The sequence below is a fragment of the Eurytemora carolleeae genome, unplaced genomic scaffold, assembly GCF_000591075.1.
Source record: "Eurytemora carolleeae unplaced genomic scaffold, Eaff_2.0 scaffold507, whole genome shotgun sequence".
In the NCBI taxonomy this organism is placed as follows: Eukaryota; Metazoa; Arthropoda; class Copepoda; order Calanoida; family Temoridae; genus Eurytemora; species Eurytemora carolleeae.
In genome coordinates, this window is record NW_019396911.1 from 15,568 (window position 1) to 31,274 (window position 15,707).

Sequence of the window (15,707 nt, forward strand, 5' to 3'; positions counted from 1 at the left end):
GGGCCCCCCCCCCCCCTACATCAAATGTGCCAACTCCACCATCCCCTTTAGCTGAAATATTATCTGGCCCTGCAGCAGAGTTTTTCTTTACTATATCTCTCTTGGAGATGTTCACACCTGAAACTGGTTCACCAAGAACTTGTTGATTTATGTTAAATTGGGTTGCAGTTGGGTCAGTGCCTGAGAAATCACTACCAACTCCAGCTCTAGATTTGGTTTTTGTCAGAAGATGAGAATTAAAAGCCTTTTTCTTCTCCTTCACAAAAAGATTTTTTACAATTTACACTTTGCTCGTCCTATAGATTTTTTAACTTGCCCAAGTTACACACATCTGGTATTTGCTCTGATGGAGAAGGTCCTCCTAGTCCTTCCATGACAAAGGTCACCCAGGCACTTCTAGGATAGGAACACAGGAAGCAAGGAGGAGAGGAGCCGCCTAGACTGGTACAAGCAAAAGGAGCTGGAACACCCATAGGACCAGCCACAGGAGAAAGAGAGAGAGAATATAAGGATCCAGGGAAAGCAGGATCCAGAAGTAATACAGTGATAACACATGAAGGCATTCAGGATATTCTTCTTGGCATATATTTGGAATAAGGACACCACTAGAGATAATACATAAAAGAGATGAAAGAACAATAGACAAGATAAAGATCACAATAGTATAAAGACTAGTGGTGCCATCTTGAAGGTAAAGAAAGAGGAGGACAAAAGAACAGCTACAGTGAGAACCTAGATATAGGATCTCTGAGTGGGGTGGCGTTGTTTTGTAACATTCTTTAAATTTTTCAAATTAACTGTGTCCTTTGATTTTATATATGTCTTGTAAACTTAGTTGTTGCTCTAACCAATCTTTGAATGTCTCTATCCATTCAGGGAGGTTTGTTACTCTTGATTCTAAGGTTATTTGGAATGAAAAATTTTATACCTTGAGTAATTCTGTTTTTAAGTAGAGCCAACATTCTTCTGTCCCCTTGTCACTGAATTCACATTCCCAGTTCACTGATGTTAAATGTCTGAAAAAGAATCAATATCACATTTGTCCCATTTCGGAACATACTCCTTAATTTGATCTAATGCTACGTTTAAAATTATATTTTGAGAAATAATTGAGTGGTCCCTATTGCTAAAATTTCCAATAGGTTCAATATTGATTATTCTTTCTGACAAGTCTATGAGGGCAAGATCAAGAATATTACCAGGAATGTGGGTTAGGATATCTATTATTTGATAAAGGAACCTTTCACTGAGGGAATCCACAAAAGGGTGACATTTGTCATCACAAGAGTTATTTACTCAATCAATATATGAATAGTTAAAATTTCCTATTATTAGGTTGTTCTTGTCGAGAGAATTTATTAAATAATTCACACAGTTCTGAGCTATTTATATTAGGGGAGTTTGGAAATCTGTACACTGCAGTGACATTTAAATCCTGGTTATTATCTGATGATACTTTGAATTGGCAGAATTGTAAAACTGTATTAATATTGTCAGTTTTTAAGATAGTCATTTCATGTTTCACATATACTAACAACCCGCCCCGGATACCATTAGCAGTATCAGTGGTGTCACATCTTAGGGGCAGTTCGATAAAATATCATTCAAGTTGAAGGATCGAATTTGAAATGTCTTTATTAGACCAGGTCTCAGTTATTAGGATGATTTCTGGGTTTTGTTCATTAACTTCTTCAAGGTCATAAATTTTACTGATCATACTTCAGGCATTCAAGTAAACAATATTTAGAGTTTGCTGGATGAAACGGGTTGAGGGGGTCCCTCGTTGCTCTATGGTCTTTTCCTTCTGTTTATGTTTATCTTCCTGGCTTTTATCAGCTTTCTTTGACCTTTCAGTCTGATCACCTTCCACTCCCAGTTAAAATATTTCTCATTGTCCATTTCTCTGTTAAGGTTTTCAGCATCAGTTCTAATTTTAGCTTCTGCCTGGCATTGTTTGTTTGTCCAATCCTGGCCAATGCTATTTGGTTTTGGTTAAATTCCGTGCAGATCTTAAGAACCTTTCACTGGGAAGTAGATCTCTTCTCGGGGTATACACATTACATGTACATACGTACCCTTCTAGTGTACTGCTTGTTAGAAGAGAAATTCTTCTTATATAAACATGTACACAAGACCCTTTGAGGTATACTGTTAGTTAGTAGAGATAATCTTTAGATATACACATGCACAGTTGGATCTTAACTTTCTTCAAACCTTGGCCTCAATATGCGCATTGCATTTATTGAGAAACCCTCCATATCTTTTATCTTTCTCATTTTATCAGATAATTTTGTATTTTATTTTTATTTTATTGAGTAATTTCTTGGAATGATTGCTATTTGCAATAATATACTAGTAATAAAAGACATTCCATATTACTAAACAATATTCATCTTTATATCATTTTAAATCAATACCCCTCACAACGGGAAACCCATTTAGCACTGCTCAAGAATAGGATCCGGATCTGTTGGATCCGCAAAATTTTGGCTTCCTGGATCCTGATCCGCAAAAAAATGTGAATCCGCAGATCCGGATTTAAGGGGCAAAATATCAACCAAAAACTACAAAGAAAAGCTTTTTTACTTTTAACCCCATATCCGAACTGTTCAAAAAGAGAGAATATAAAAATTGTCTAATCTCTGAACGGTTCATCAAGTTATAGCATAAAAATAAGCAAAAAAAATTAAGAGAAATAATTTGAAATTTCTGCTTTGTGAATAAAAGTTAGTAAATCTTAAAGAAATGCTCATTTCCTTGATCCAGATCCGGATCCAATTTTTTTTCTAGTGCGGATCCAGATCCGTAACAAAACTAAATTTATCATAAGCACTGCGGCCTTTAGAATTCTCTTCTACGCCCCCACTCCTGAAAAGCCTGTGGTTACTTTAATTATAATTCTTTATTGTTTTTCTTTGTATTTATTTCTAAAAATAAAAACAAAAATAAAAATAACCTTTACATTCTTCCTTGAGTTTCATCTCAAATTTATCTGTATAATAAAACAAAACATTTTTATATATATATGTTATTGTTGCGTATAGCCGGCCAAACGACTAGACCGATAGGGCTGAAATTTTTTGTGGACACTCAGTTTTGTTTGTTATTGGCTAGAAAAATCGAAATCTTTTTTCTTCAAATTTTTTGTTTCAAATATGTTTGTGAAATCTGGGACCAATTTAACTTTATATTACATTGTAATAATATACAGCTAATTCAACATTATAGCAACGTTTATAGTTGACCATGAAGTTAGCATGAATGATAAAGTAACCTATTGTTTTATAACATTTTAAATTATTGTATAGATGGCTCCTAATGGTCCTAGTATTGAAGAACAGAGATATATTTCAACTCCATCCCAGCTTTCAAAAAATATAATCACAAACGCAAGCTTCAGGTTAGATTTTATTTTTAAGATAATGTTTTATAACTCAAATACTACAGCCGTATTTGTATCCCCTATTTTAAAGTTGTATGTTAACGAAAAGATCACAATTTTTTTCTTAAATGTGTTAAATTCTGTCAATTTCATTCCTTCTTTTGCCGCAAAAAATACGCAAGTCTCTATTTTAGAGATTTAATTCGATCATTTTCATACAGAAAACAAAACTATCTATTGGGTACTGTTGTAATAAAACAGCCATACACCTCTATAAATGGAGGGTCACTTAAAACTACATCTGCAGTACCTTGTAGTTGTTTATATCTTTGTCAAGGTTGTCCTGTCTTGTTTATATCTTTGTCAAGGTTGTCCTGTCTTGTTTATATCTTTGTCAAGGTTGTCCTGTCTTGTTTATATCTTTGTCAAGGATGTCCTGTCTTGTTTATATCTTTGTCAAGGTTTTCCTGTCTTGTTTATATCTTTGTCAAGGTTGTCCTGTCTTCTTTATATCTTTTTCTAAGTTGTCCTGTCTTATTTATATCTTTGTCAAGGTTGTCCAATCTTATTTATATCTTTGTCAAGGTTGTCCTGTCTTGTTTATATCTTTGTCAAGGTTGTCCAATCTTATTTATATTTTTGTCAAGGTTGTCCTGTCTTGTTTATATCTTGGTCAAGGTTGTTCTGTCTTATTTATATCTTTTTCAAGGTTGTCCTGTCTTATTGATATCTTTGTCAAGGTTGTCCAATCTTATTTATATCTTTGTCAAGGTTGTCCTGTCTTGTTTATATCTTTTTCTAAGTTGTCCTGCCTTATTTATATCTTTGTCAAGGTTGTCCAATCTTATTTATATCTTTGTCAAGGTTGTCCGGTCTTGTTTACATCTTTGTCAAGGTTGTCCAATCTTTTATCTTTATCAAGGTTGTCCTGTCTTGTTTATATCTTTGTCAAGGTTGTCCTGTTTTGTTTATATCTTTGTCAAGGTTGTCCTGTCTTGTTTATATCTTTATCTAAGTTGCCCTGTCTTATTTTTATCTTCGTCAAGGTTGTCCTGTCTTATTTATATCTTTTCAAGGTTGTCCTGTCTTATTTTTTATCTTTGTCAACGTTGTCCAATCTTATTTATATCTTTGTCAAGGTTGTCCTGTCATGTTTATATCTTTGTCAAGGTTGTCCAATCTTATTTATATCTTTGTCAAGGTTGTCCTGTCTTGTTTATATCTTTATCAAGGTTGTCCAATCTGTTTTATATCTTTGTCAAGGTTGTCCGGTCTTGTTTATATCTTTGTCAAGGTTGTCCTGTCTTATTTATATATCTTTGTCAAGGTTGTCCTGTCTTATTAATATCTTTTTCAAGCGTGTCCTGTCTTGTTTATATCTTTTTCTAAGTTGTCCTGTCTTATTTTTATCTTTGTCATGGTTGTCCTGTCTTATTTATATCTTTGTCAAGGTTGTCCAATCTTATTCATATCTTTGTCAAGGTTGTCCGGTCTTGTTTATATCTTTGTCAAGGTTGACCTGTCTTATTTATATCTTTGTCAAGGTTGTCCTGTCTTGTTTTCAAGGCTGTCCTGTCTTGTTTTTATCATTATCAAGGTTGTCCAATCTTATTTATATCTTTGTCAAGGTTGTCCTGTCTTGTTTTTATCTTTGTCAAGGTTGTCCTGTATTTTTTATTTCTTTGTAATGGTTGTCCTGTCTTGTTTATATCTCTGTCAAGGTTGTCCTGTCTTATGTATATCTTTGTCAAGGTTGTCCTGTCTTGTTTTTATCTTTGTCAAGGTTGTCCTGTCTTTAATACATCTTTGTCAAGGTTGTCCTGTCTTATTTTTATCTTTCTCAAGGTTGTCCTGTCTTATTTATATCTTTTTCAAGGTTGTCCTGTCTTGTTTATATCTTTGTCAAGGTTGTCCTGTCTAATTTATATCTTTGTCAAGGTTGTCCTGTATTGTTTATTAATTAAGAATGTATCAACATTAAAAAATACTTATTTTAGAACTAAGAAACTGGAAGGAGATATTCCTAGGCTAGAGGATGATGAAGGTATTCATTCATTCATTCATCCTTTCATTTATTCATCCATCCTTTTATTCACCCATTCATCCATCTATTTATTTATTCATTCATTCATTTATTCATTCATTTATTCATGTAATCGTTCAGGCCCGTTGAGTTTTCATGTATCCATTTATTAATTTATCCATCTGTTTATCTATTATCTATATATTGTATGTTAAGGTCCATCTAGTCTTGAGTCTAAAATGACAATAATTACTGAGGAGGAGGAGGAGGGAGGTCAGGAGACGAGGAAGGGAAGAGATATGGAGAACATTGCGGATAAAATAAAGGTTGATACTTTTTCATGTTTATATTTTTCTTATTTTCAAGTATTTAAAAAAATAAATGTATACATTAGACAATTAGAGGTGATGGATTTGAACTTATTTCGAAGTTAAGCATCCGCCCACTGCACCGGAGGTCCAGCCTTGCAAACATATTTAAATGCTAAATTCAAGATAAACAATTTTTTCAGGAAAAAGTAACTTTTCGGTCCCCAAACAAGCTTTAAAAATTCTTATGTTTTACCTTATTTTCTTATGCTGAATTCAAATGTGAAACCTATTTTTTTAGAGCATAATTAATTATTAATTTATAATTAATTACAACTGCTTTATAGGGAAATTAAGTGAATTTTACTCTACCAAGGATTAAGTAAAATTTTTAATTTCCCGAAAAAGTAGTTGTTCACAATTTTGAGATGAAAATGCGCGAATTTTTTCTTAAAAACTTCGCAGAGCGGGTGGATATCTTACATAACCGTCCCAAGGGACGTAAAGTAACTTAACCTCCCTCTGTTAAAAAAAAAGATAAAGGCGGTAAAAAAAGATAAAAGGGTGTTTTAATACTGTTATTTTGGTTGAATTTTTTATGCTTTAAAATATTTTGTATGATAGGTTATTTTGCAAAAATATGACAAATTACATGTAATTTTTGAAGATTTGTTTAACCTAAGCTCGTTAATAATTTCTTATTTTGTTTTATTATTTTGAAAAAATGTTTTTAATACTTTTTTACTAAAATGACCAGAGTTTGTCACTAAGTCTGTTCAATATGTATACTTTGGACCTCCGGTAAACGTTCCAAATCGTTCACCTCTCTTTGACCATTGACCTCAGCCATGAGCTAGGTTTAAAGACAGAAACGCCAGAGGTTTTTATAGGTTCTGATATTAGATTATGCTTAGAATTAGCATGCAAATATAGAAATTGCCAGATTTCACTTTTTGAGTAAATTGTATTTAATTTGTATCAAATTTAGACTTGAAAAAAGCGTTTCACTCAAAAGTTTTTAAAAGATTATTAAAAAACCGAAAAACAGAAGAACCTCAAAAAGAAATATATTACAAATGGCATCCACCGTTTTCATTATTTTTATCTTATTGGCATAATATTTAAATATCTGTATTATTATTATCATGATATCATGTTTGATCAGGCAAGGAAGGAGAATGTATTATTATTATCATGATATCATGTTTGATCAGGCAAGGATGGAGAATGTATTATTATTATCATGATATCATGTTTGATCAGGCAAGGATGGAGAATGTAATATTATTATCTTGATATCATGTTTGATCAGGCAAGGATGGCGAATGTATTATCATTATCATGATATCATGTTTGATCAGGCAAGGATGGAGAATGTAATATTATTATCATGATATCATGTTTGATCAGGCAAGGATGGAGAATGTATTATTATTATCATGATATCATGTTTGATCAGGCAAGGATGGAGAATGTATTATCATTATCATGATATCATGTTTGATCAGGCAAGGATGGAGAATGTAATATTATTATCATGATATCATGTTTGATCAGGCAAGGATGGAGAATGTAATATTATTATCATGATATCATGTTTGATCAGGCAAGGATGGAGAATGTCCGGGATAATGTAAGAATACCAATGAGAAAGAAAGATCGAGAAAGGTTTTCTGAAAGTGAAGTTTCTGATAAAGGTAAAGTCTGTTAACAAACGATTATTCCTATGAACGAGGGATGAAAACACTTTCCTTGGAATGTTTAGCATAAAAAACACAAAAAGAATTGACAAGAAATATTTAAGACGAATTCTGATTGATTGACTGAGAGTTTGATTGGCTGGCTGACTAATCGATAAGAAAAATTCTGATGGCTGATTGATTGATTGATTGATTAGAAAAGTCTGATGGTTGATTGACTGACTGACTGACTGACTGACTGACTAATTGATTGATTGATTGATTGATTGATTTTTGATTGATTGGTTGGTTGTAGGGCGAGGGTTGAGTGAGAAGAAGGATAAAAAGAAGAAGGAAGTTAAATCTAATCCCGGCGATCTTGAAGGGTAACTAATAACTTTATCCTGCATTAACCAAGGGGTGTCTTAATAAACAAGAAAGTTGAGAATTAGATTTCTTTGATATTAAAACTTTTTTGCGGCATTCATTTTTTATATTCAAGATTAATGAAAGAATGCCGCAAATTCTGATCATCTGTCATGTTTTACAAGGTCCTAAAGTAATGAAGAGAGATTATTTTTTCTCTGCAGTTCCAATTTAATGAAAAATATTTTTGTAAAAACTTTTTTTTAAATATCGGCTTTTAAAAGTAATTTTATTATTTTTAGGTTGGAAGAATTAAGACTGCAAAACTTTCCCTCAGAGACGATAGCGATCCATAGCCCAGAGTCTGGTTCTACCAGTATATTCTAGAAATATCTGGTTCTACCAGTATATTCTAGAAATATCTAGTTCTACCAGTATATTCTAGAAATATCTTGTTCTACCAAAATATTCTAGTAATATCTAGTTCTACCAGTATATTCTAGAAATATCTGGTTCTACCAATATATTCTAGATATATCTAGTTCTACCAGTATATTCTAGAAATATCTAGTTCTACCAGTATATTCTAGTAATATCTTGTTATATTTGTATATTCTAGAAATATCTGGTTATACCAATATATTCTAGTAATATCTAGTTATATTAGCATATTCTAGAAGTATCTGGTTCTACCAGTTTATTCTAGTAATATCTAGTTCTACCAGTATATTCTAGAAATATCTAGTTCTATTAGTATATTCTAGATATATCTAGTTCTACCAGTATATTCTAGATATATCTGGTTCTACCAGTATATTCTAGATATATCTAGTTCTACCAGAATATTCTATAAATATCTAGTTCTGCCAGTATTTTCTAGAAATATCTAGTTCTATCAGTATATTCTAGAAATATCTAGTTCTATCAGTATATTCTAGAAATATCTAGTTATACCAGTATATTCTAGAAATATCTAGTTCTTCTGGTATTTTCTAGATAAATCTAGTAATACCAGAATATTCTAGAAATATCTAAAGGGTTTAGAGTAAGATAGACTGAAATGTGAAAATTTATTATTAATATAAGTTGCATTTAAATAGTATTTTAATAAAATCTTGATAAATAAGAATGAGTAAGATAGTATAAGTAAGTATAAGTAAGATTTTTATCATTGATCTAAGAGAGCCTCTCTCACTATTAAATATATTAACAAATAAACCAATCAAATCAATTTTATGAGCTAAGTAATCCTGTTACTGTTAAATGTTGAATGTTAACTCTACTACATCCTTTAACTATTAACTTTTTCATTCCTTTAATTGGTTCGGGGGGGATTTTTAACGAACCGACAAGGCTTGAAAGAGACTAGGGGGGGTTACATCTTTCTCTAGAATTCAACAACAATTGTTAGAAATATTGATTAGCTTTCAAGATATATTTACAAAATAGTCTCTAGTCAATTGTCAATAGTATTTCGTAGTCATTATTCTGTATTTTTGAAAATAAAATTTTAATGTTTAAATTCTTTTTTTTCGTGAGCTTGGAGTAGAATAAGTAGAAAAACAAATAGAAGAGAAGAGATATACCACATTATTAGCCATATTTACGCACTATTTATGATAATTGATAAATACTTCTCATCTTTGAGAAACCTCTCACGAAAAAATTGTAGAAAATCTTTTATTTACACTCAAAACACAAATTTAAAAAACCTCCTGTATTACACAGGCACATTTTGATGTATTGCGCATGCTTTTTTTGCATGTGTGCATAGCGGAGGTTTATGGCGTCCGGGAGCAGGGGCGTACGAGGGGGGGGCCCTTACGCGTATGTATCGTTTTTATGTAAATATAGATAATTTTTTAGAAANAAGAATTTATCAAATGTCGTCTTGACAATTTTTCAACGAGTTTCATATTATATTACGTAAATCTCAGTATTTGCGAAAATAAATAAATAGCTATGAATATGCAGGAACAGTTTTAAAAAGCTCCATATAATCATTTCATTAAAAAACTCAATATCTGCAACATTCCATTATCAGAAAGTGAAGAATACGACATTTGATGAATTCTTTCGATGTATGGCTTATTTAGGGTTTAACTATATTTTGACTCAACAGCGGAAGATTGCAAGCCTTAAAGGGACTGTAAGCGTAATTTCAAGTGTCTCTCCATGCAAAGGTGGCAATGCCTGATTCACAATGGTTCTCTTAAAAGCTTTGTCTGATCAAGTATGAATTTCATATAAAATTTTATAATTTTGAAAACTGACTATTTCTAATAGTGGGTTATCTACACAAGTAACCTGCGCAATTTACTGCAAGAAAACATGTACGAATGTTCAGAATAAAACACTTTTTGATCTAGAAAACGACGACATTTTCCATATTTTCAAACAGAAAAAGGTTTCAAGGTAACCGTTCAGAATAAAGCATTACAATCTTTGCATGGAGGGTCACTTGAAATCAAGCTTATAGTGCCTTTAACAGAGGAAACCCCAACCGTTGGTAAATATCTGTTAAAAAAACATTAAGGCCTTTATCTTTTGCAAGAGTCGACATTTTGATAATTGTAATAATAGCTTATTTTAGAACACAACAATGAGCATACAAATGTAAAATATCTTAAACTTCTAAATCTTCTAAGGAGCTTCTAATCAAATAATTTATGAGTTGATTTTTAAATATATTCTGCGACAGCTGTGTTTTACGTGGATTTGAAAAGGGAAACTAATGGTTTCTTTTTATTTTATTTCAACTTTTTTATTCAAAAGTTTCTGATATTAAAATTCAATCTTTTTTGAACATTGACGGCCATGTTTTTATACTTTATTCTAGAACTAAATTGCTTAAATTATAGAATTGGACTGTCTCTACAAGATTTGGTTCACATGCCCAGTAACTTTAAATTAGACTATCCAGCAGAGGTGAGAAAACGACGGATTAAAAAAATTTGATAAATTCAGTTAGAGTTGTTTGAAACAGATACAGTGATATTCATAAAACTGTGGAATAGGATGACGACGTGTTAGACTCAAGTTTTAATTTTAAATTACCCAACAAACATTAAACACCATAATTGTGCAGTGTTCTCAGACTTCTGTTGCCTAATAATCAGTTTTTCAACTATTTTCTTTCTTATGAAATTCAATAAAGATTGTTTAATATGGTTTTCCTATTTTATCTCACTGTATTTTAGTCAAAATATGCTGAATCAAATGCCTATTCTTCTTCTGTTAATAGCATTAGTAGCTACTGATCATTTAATTTTTGTATACATTTTATTTTTATTAATTTGCGTTTTTACATTCAAATTAAAAAAAAAAAATTTAACAATTATTTTTAAGGAATGGCCGGAAACNTAATAATGATAATAATACTCATAATAATAATTTTCACAATAATGATAATAATAAAAAATTATAATAATAATAATAAGAATAATCTCCGCTTTTGCTTTCTAATCGAAATAGACTACGATATATTTCACATTATTGATCAGATAAAAGTTTCCTGAGTACCGTTGTGAATGGGACATGTCCCTCTTTATGTGGAGAGTCACTTGAAATTATTATTCCTTTATTTTTTTATCTTTATCATATATGACATATATTTTATAAATAAAAATTGTAGCTTCAAGTAATATTTTTCAAGATATTTTCAATATTTTTGTTAAATGTTTTTTAGGATTGAAGACTCCTACCCATCTGGACCATTTCGGGTGGCTAAATGGATCAAAGAGCATCTAGAATTGACACCTCATGTTCCAACTCCTCCACGCTATAGACACAGAACATACAAAGGACCTAGAAAAAACCTTGTCATACGACTTTAGATTGACCAAATCAATCTATACGTGTACTATGGTTCTGAGTTAACAGAATTAGCCTGGACCGGACCTGAACCCAACTAGAATTAACCCAAACCATACATGCTTCTGATATTTTGGACTGGGTCTAAACCCAACTAGCTAGAATTAACCCAAATCATACACTCCGGACCTGAACCCAACTACATAGTATAAACCCAAACTGATATTTTGGACCGGACCTGAACCCAACTTCATAGTATAAACCCAAACTGATATTTTGGACCGGACCTGAACCATAATGTTGTCTAATTTATGGCATTTTTTTGTAATTAATCATAAAATTTGAAGAATAATACATACGCGTTACTAAGATGAATTTAGCTCCGGTACAAACAAATTTTGATGGATGAAAATTTGACATTTCTATAAAGTGTACAAAGTGTCCCACAAAACATGGCAGTGTTGAGACGACTTGAAGATCATTTTTGGAAGTATATTTGCGGTATTCATCTGTCAACTTATTTCTGACCTAATGTTACACGTAAAATTCTTGATTTAAAAATCACAGCATGTAGTAAATGCCCTACTCCAATAAATCCTTTTAGATCAGTACCAATCCAGGTATAACCTTCTGTAATCTTTAGGAACTGTCTTACAATATACAACTCAATCGCCAAATCCAGTTTGCTCAATAATCTCAGGTATCTGTCTCACAAGATACAACTCAATCCTGAACTCCAGGTCACTCAATAATCTCAGGCATCTGTCTCACAAGATACTACAACATACAACTCAATCCCGAACTCCAGGTCGCTCAATAATCTCGTTCGCTACATGAGGATATATATTACTCTAACACTGTAATCAAGCGGAGTATTATTCCAACCAACGTTTATTTTGAATTCTATGGTGCAGGTTACATTAATAAACGTAATTACAAGTTTTACATAGTTATTGATAAGTGCAGTTAGGTGTAATCGCAATACAGGTTTGATTTAGTTATTTACAAGCGTAGTTAGGTTACAATGTACAATGTAATATATCTAGGTGTGTTCAGGTTTATAAGTATGGGGTTTGCTACGATATTTAATACAAGCAAACCCTTAGTTCTATAATTTATATTATTCGCTTTCAAAACTTTCATAAATTTCGTTTAAATTTTTGGTTTTATTTATTAAATTGAAATATGAACAAAAGTCGAAATACAAGATTACCTTTCTGGGTAATCTTGTATTTCGACTTGTAATCTTGTATTTCGATGAGACTGTAAAGACGACCTGAAACTAACGAAATATGACGATCCCTAGACTTCCTGTCTAGAATAAAATATAATGTTTTAATTAATGATTTGACAAAGAAAAAAAAGTGTACAGTGGCCGAATTTAAAGAATTCGAGCCGCGGTTTAAATTTAAGCCGCGGTTTAAATTTAAGCCGCGGTTTAAATATGGTACACGTTGGTTCCACATAAAACTGTATCAAATGTTTCAAAATTTAAGCCGGCGCTGAATTTAAACCGGGTTTTGGCGGATTTAAACCGCGGCTCAAGTTCTTTAAATTCCATCTCAGGTAATCGTGAATATAAGGAAACAGACAGTATGAATTCCGTACAGTCGTCTCCGAAGTCTATTCTGTGTGGGTAACCCTATATCTCCAGTAATTTTTCATGCACAAAAAAAGCAAACCACAATTTGTAAAAGCATTGACAAGGAGAATTTAGAGATTTTTGGTTTAAAAGTCAGATTTGTAAAATTATAGTTTGACGAATGAATGCTGCAAATTATTTCAATGATTAAAGACGATCCTTGGACTAAGGAAGAATTGTGGAAATTTAGTATACTGTGTGTCCCTCTAAATATATTAATTGACAGTTCGTCGTTCTAAAATTTAATTAGTACTCGATACCCCAAAAGTCACAATATAAATTTTACATTTCACATTTTTTTACTTTTATTAGAAACAAACAAACAAACAATAGCTTATTATTTCTCCAAAGAAAAAAAAACAATATTTAGAAGACGACATTTAGAAATTTCTAGTTAAAGGTTTAACTTACATACATAGATACGGATTAAGAGTTTAAGTTGATCCTCAGCACTACTGTACACAAAGAATGAGACTTTTGAAACAACAACAATGGGAGTCACGGAAGTTCGTAGTAAGATTTTGACTCTACTGGAGACCACCGGAGGGAGTTCATTTTTACTGAAGGGGTTTAATAAAATGCTTTTTACAATTTAAAACTTTACGCAGGGTGATTTACATTCCACTGGAGGGATTCAGATATCTTTCCAGGGGGTTATAATTCCACTGGAGGGATTCAGATATCTTTCCAGGGGGTTTATAATTCCACTGGAGGGATTCAAATATCTTTCCCGGGGTTTTTAAATTCCACTGGAGGGATTCAGGTATCCTTTCTAGGGCTTCATAATTCCACTGGAGGGATTCAGATACCTTTCCAGGGGTTTATAAATCCACTGGAGGGATTTAGATATCCTTCCTAGGGGTTTATAATTCCACCTGTGGGATTCAGATATCCTTCCATGGGGGTTTACAATTCTACTGGAGGGATTCAGATGTATATCCATGGGGTTTATAATTCCACTGGAGGGATGCGGAAAGTTTCAAATTGAAAAAAGTGAAAATAAAATCCCTCCGGTGCAGTGGTCTCCAGTAGAATCGAAATCTTACTACGAACTTCTTTTAGTACGAAAATGTTTTTTTATCTATTTCCTCCAACATATTGGTTACAAACAACTGTAAGCTTGCTAGGTAATTTATTAAATTATTTTAAGCTTATTATTTGAAAACAAAAAAAAATAGTCTAAAATCTTTTTTTAAAGCATAAATTGACTTCAGGAAAGTGCTCAATTGGAAATGCTTATTAGGGAAATATTTTATTTCGAAGAACGTGCATTTGGGTAAATGCTACTGGTTTGAGTAATTTGGGGGATCATGGAATACGATGTGATACAATATTACAGAGTTACCCACAAAGAATGAGACTTAAGAAACAACAATCAGAATTTTTGGGTCTTTGTTTATTAATTGAATTTTCCCTGCAGCTTTCAACATATTTTTTTGTAAAATCATTAAATATACCGTTCACGAACTATATTCAAGACAAAAAGCTAACTTCAGATCTTCATAGTTAAAGATTTTCATGTTGTCATTAAAGAGAATAGATTATACATAGAGTGGAATTTAAACAATCCTTTGGTATGAATTTTGTCAGTCCCTTTCAGCCTGAAAGGGAGTTCAAAGTGTACAATTCATGTAAATGTTCACAAATTATACGCAGTACATCACACTAATACAGTATGATCCCTGAGCCCAAAACTTAAGACAGGGTATCGTTATGAAAACTAGTTTTAAAACCCGGGTTTCACGAATGGGGTTAGGCAGTTTTGTAAATATCAATATATTTGTTATGAAATATTATTTTTTTTAGTCCTTTATACTCTCCAATTTTTTCGAATCTCTTAAATCAAATCTACATAAATGTTAAGACCCCAAAAAGGAAACTCCCGAGTTTCATTTTTGGGGCCTGAACATCTTTGTAGATTTTGATCTAAGAGATTCGGAAAAATGGAGAACATGAAGAAACTAAATAAAATAATATTTCACAACAAAAATGTTGATATCCACAAAGCTGCCAAACCCCATTTGTGAAACCGAGTTTCAAAACTGGATTTCATAACGATACACTGCTATAAGTTTTGGGCTCTGGACATATCCATTCCAATTTATTTGTTTTATCAAGTTGTTAAATAACTTTAAACGTGTGTATTTCCTATTGGTTAATTAAAATCATTTTTTTAATTAAGCATTCAAATGTAAAAATCGTTGTTTTTAAAGTGAATACCTACAGAATCGTTAATATTTTTTGCTTAAGACTCCTTGTATACTGCAATTAATATCTTGTTTTAAATTAATCTATTTCAAACAGGGAAGCTTTAAGGGCGCTTCGCGCCCATCCTCTATTTTATTGTGAACATTTTCTCTTTGTATATCAATGTAAAACAAAAACAAACAAAAAATAATAAGGGTTATTTCGACAATAAATATTTTTCTCAAAATTTTGATGATTTTGGTAAATCAAATCATACTGGCTGTCCCAAAAATTGTCCCAAAATTGT

The 15,707-nt window shown here is 31.9% G+C and overlaps 1 protein-coding gene across 3 annotated transcripts in view; it reads left to right on the forward strand.

The window, feature by feature from the left end:
- The window catches only part of LOC111710010 (hyccin-like), a 19,004-nt gene extending 9,724 nt beyond the window's left edge, over nt 1-9,280 (forward strand). Inside the window, exons 11-17 of one of the 3 annotated variants that reach the window (XR_002766978.1) lie at nt 3,309-3,400; nt 5,380-5,426; nt 5,622-5,731; nt 7,320-7,410; nt 7,709-7,778; nt 8,061-8,231; nt 8,796-9,280. Coding sequence is in view for 2 of the 3 variants with exons in the window: in XM_023484006.1 (XP_023339774.1) it covers nt 3,309-3,400; nt 5,380-5,426; nt 5,622-5,731; nt 7,320-7,410; nt 7,709-7,778; nt 8,061-8,145 (495 nt within the window). In the remaining variant the exon portion in view is untranslated. The other 2 variants (XM_023484006.1, XM_023484007.1) reach the window with 2 other exon arrangements.
- Nucleotides 9,281-15,707: the final 6,427 nt, after the last annotated feature.